This window comes from Sinocyclocheilus anshuiensis, unplaced genomic scaffold, assembly GCF_001515605.1.
Source record: "Sinocyclocheilus anshuiensis isolate Anshui unplaced genomic scaffold, SAMN03320099.WGS_v1.1 scaffold958, whole genome shotgun sequence".
NCBI classification, from domain to species: domain Eukaryota; kingdom Metazoa; phylum Chordata; class Actinopteri; order Cypriniformes; family Cyprinidae; genus Sinocyclocheilus; species Sinocyclocheilus anshuiensis.
The window spans coordinates 1,024,223-1,027,980 of record NW_015539929.1 but is presented as its reverse complement, the minus strand read 5'-3'; the positions used below and the strand labels follow the sequence as shown (position 1 = coordinate 1,027,980).

Below are 3,758 nucleotides of genomic sequence, written 5' to 3'. Positions count from 1 at the left end.
TGAATTCATTATTGAATTTTGTGCATAACAATGCGATTAATCACTGAAAATCGTGCGATTAATCACGATTTTTTTATTATTATTTATTTATCGTTGCCCAGCACGGGTGTCATTACCACAATGATATTAAATGTTATCATGTTAAGTGTCAAAATGAAATATATATATATATGTGCTCTCAATTGTTTAAAAAATAGAACTAATTAATCACACATTTCTTCCTGAAATCAATCGTGATTAATCCCACCTAACAGTAAATTTTTTAAATATACTTTTATATTGCAATAATTATAATAAAAAATATGGCATTTAAATATATTGGTTTATTTGAAAATGGTTTTAAGTTCACTTAATTAGAAGTTGTTATTTTTTAAGTATACAGTGGGTACGGAAAGTATTCAGACCCCCTTAAATAAAAATTAACTTAAATGATTTTAGCAAATGGCTGCAATATAACAAAGAGTGAAAAATTGAAGGGGGTCTGAATACTTTCCGTACCCACTGTATATATTATATTATATTTAGCATTTTTATTTCTAAAACATTTTTTACATTTTAGATGCCATTACCAAATCATTTACACAACCAATTAAAAACTCTTTTGGAAAAACTAATAGCAGTATTGGGAACAACTCATGAATGTATAAATACCAATGAATTTTTTTTTAATACCATTTGGTATGTATGTGCACAATTTGTAATTAATTTTCTTATGAAAAAGTGCAAAGTAGAATTTCCCTGAGTTTAACATTTACTCTAAATGCACTATAGAGGGGACGTTTGAAAATGAAAAAGGCTTGTTTCACCTTTCAACACTCTTAATACTTGGGAAGAAATAATTAAAGAGACACAATAATGAAGTTTAAAGTGATTAGACAGATAAAAAAAGTCCCCTAATGAAATATGCAGTAAATAATTTTCTCTCTCAGGTTGTCCTTCCATCCAGCACTGTTCAGCTGAAGCCTCGCATAATTTCCTCATGCCCTCCATCCTCACAGAGACGGTCAATCTGGTCGGCTCACTGGCCGGTGACATGGCAGTCAAAGTGTTTGAAAGAACCAGGTGCGTCCCAGTATCATCAGAGCGGTCCAGACGTGTCTGTCACTGCAGATGTGATCAGTGACTTCTGTATGTGCAGAGGATGCTTAGCTGTTCAACGCACCATCAGATGTTTCTGTCCGTTCAGTTTATGCTTAAACCGATGAGCTGTTTCCTGTGTGTGTCTCCAGCTGTCCTCAGGGAGACATCTATGTCCCCCTGTCAATCATCCAGCACATCAGCCAACCACCTGGCACCACCAGGAGCTTCATTCTCATTGGTCGCAATTTCAGCCAATGGCACTGCAGTACAGAACAAGGTGCCTCTTATGTTCACTCATTAATTATCATGTCGTCTTTGATTACACACAGTTATTGAATGATTTAATGGGTTCAACTTGAATCAGAGAAATCAGTGCTTTCCAAGGAGCACATTGTAATTTGATCTATATTTTCATAAACAGGCTGATTATAACCACAGTTATAATACATTAAGTTTTACAACCCCATCAATGAATAAATGTCAGCACAACCAATAATTCACGATTGATCATGTGATATAATGCATTATACTCTCTAATAAGGGATGTAAATTATGTAATTTAACTGTGGTTATTCTTGAGAACATGTAAATGATTACAAGTTGAAATATAAGGCATTGTCAATGTATTATAATGCATAAAAATAAAATTTTAATGCATTATATATTCAGCTGAATCTCATGAAAATGGTCATATAATCAGATAATATTTCTCTCCAATTTCAAAAGGAAAAATAATGAATTAAATAAGAAATATTCTCTATAAAAAAAAGAAACCAATATTATCATATGGGACAGAGAAATGCAGCAATAAGTAAATAAATAATTCAAGAATAAAAACAGAAAATAAATAATAATGTACTATAAAAATGTATATAATTGTATTAACAGAAATTAATTATTAAATGTGTAATTTAAAAATAAATTTTATAATATCTAATATTTAGTCCTGAAATTATATAAATATTTTTTACCCCATTGATTTTCAGTACAAATGCACTTTACAGCTGTGCTGGGCTGTGCTTTATAATTCAATAATATTTAATTATTTTTTCACATTACTGAGAAGTACTTGGTTAATAAGAATGCTGAGGACAATGTTAAAAAAAAAAAACGAGACATTTGTCTGTGACATTCAGGCTTCATGATACTGAAACTTTTAAGATTAGACTCCATTAATTTGCCTGAAGTTTAACTGGTTCTAAACAATGTAAGGTCATTACTGAATTCTGTGGTCAACAGTTCATCTGGCTTCTAACCGTTCTCTGTGTGAAAGTATTAAACCCTCAACCAGAGCTGAAGTTTCTGACGTTATCAGCTTCAGTTGTTCTTTATAGTCTAACTGCTTTCTCACCATGAGCTCAGATGCATCACATTCCCTTCTGCTCGAGTCTCTCACTACATCGCTGCGCTTTGTGTTTTTATCTTCTGCTGATCTTGCTAACAAATGTTTTATTCTTTCTTTGTGTGTGTTTTGTAGTATTGCTGAGTATGCACATCTCTTTTATCATAGGAGTATTTACTTAATGTATGTGTCTTGCTATTCTGTTATCATAGATTCTTTTGCTTATGTTGTTACTTGTAAAGCTGTGTGTGTGTGTGTGTGTGTGTGAATGCAGCATTAACATAGAGTTGTCTCATTTTGCAAAGCTGTGTGTGCTCATCTCTGTTTGCCCACAGAAGACAGTTCAGATGAAGAGAACAGTCCTGTACTAAATAGGTGCACACGTAAGTTTGGCCCTTTATGGGGCCTTAGTGGCCCTCACTGTTGCAGCAGCAGGGGCCCTTCCTCCAGATCACTCCATTACACCACAGACACACTCCAACAGGGCCGATATATTTGAGTGATTCTTCAATTAGGACTTTTCTTTCTTTTTTCCTAATGTTTTAGAACTTTAAAAGGCAAAATACTTTTTTGGGCTTGTCCCAACCCATTCTTTTAAACATTCACACTAGTGCTGGGCGGTATACCGGTTCATACCGAATACCGTTTTTTATTTTTGTTATGATATGAATTTTGAAAATACCGCAATACATACCGAAATATGTCACTTAATCAACGTTCGGAACGCGACACTGTTTGAAAGGGGTCTCTTTTCACTGTTGCGCTGTGGTGAGGGAACAGCTGTATGTGTTACTAAGCATGAAAGTTCCGAAACTGAAGCTGTAGAACTAATAGAACGTGATGACACAGAAGAACTCATCCACAATATCCACATTGACCGCCACAAATATCCACCGCCCCCTGCCATCAGCTCCCACGTCTCACACACACGAGCGCGACTTTAGCACTAGATTTAGCAACTTTCAGACCCTTTTAGCGGCTTTTTTCCATAGAATATTCATACTGACAAACCTAGCGACTTTTTTGGATAAACCTTAGCTATTGTTCAGTTGGAAGATTTCGCCAGTGCTGTCCCGAGAACACGAGGTCTGACTTTCCCGGAGAAGTGTCACCTCTCTCGGCGTCTGTTCTGTGCAGTGAGCGGCAGAGAAGCAGTTCATTCAGTTGGTCGCTCCGCAGCCAACTCGTCAATACATGAGTACAAAACAGCGTTTCCTAGCACCTGTCGCTTACTGATTGTTTGGAATTATAAATATGAGCGTAGTTCGTCTGTTAATATCACATGCACTTTTTTGTTTGTTGTTTTTTTCAGTTTGTTACTCAGACGCAGGCAGTG

At 35.3% G+C, this 3,758-nt stretch overlaps 1 protein-coding gene across 1 annotated transcript in view; it reads left to right on the top strand.

Moving 5' to 3' along the window:
• Positions 1–3,758, top strand: part of szt2 (SZT2 subunit of KICSTOR complex) — a 114,188-nt gene that overhangs the window by 59,425 nt on the left and 51,005 nt on the right. The window contains exons 56-58 of the mRNA XM_016483899.1: positions 930–1,062; positions 1,230–1,357; positions 2,758–2,805. Of these exons, the coding sequence (XP_016339385.1) occupies positions 930–1,062; positions 1,230–1,357; positions 2,758–2,805 (309 nt within the window). The remainder of the gene's footprint in view (positions 1–929; positions 1,063–1,229; positions 1,358–2,757; positions 2,806–3,758) is intronic.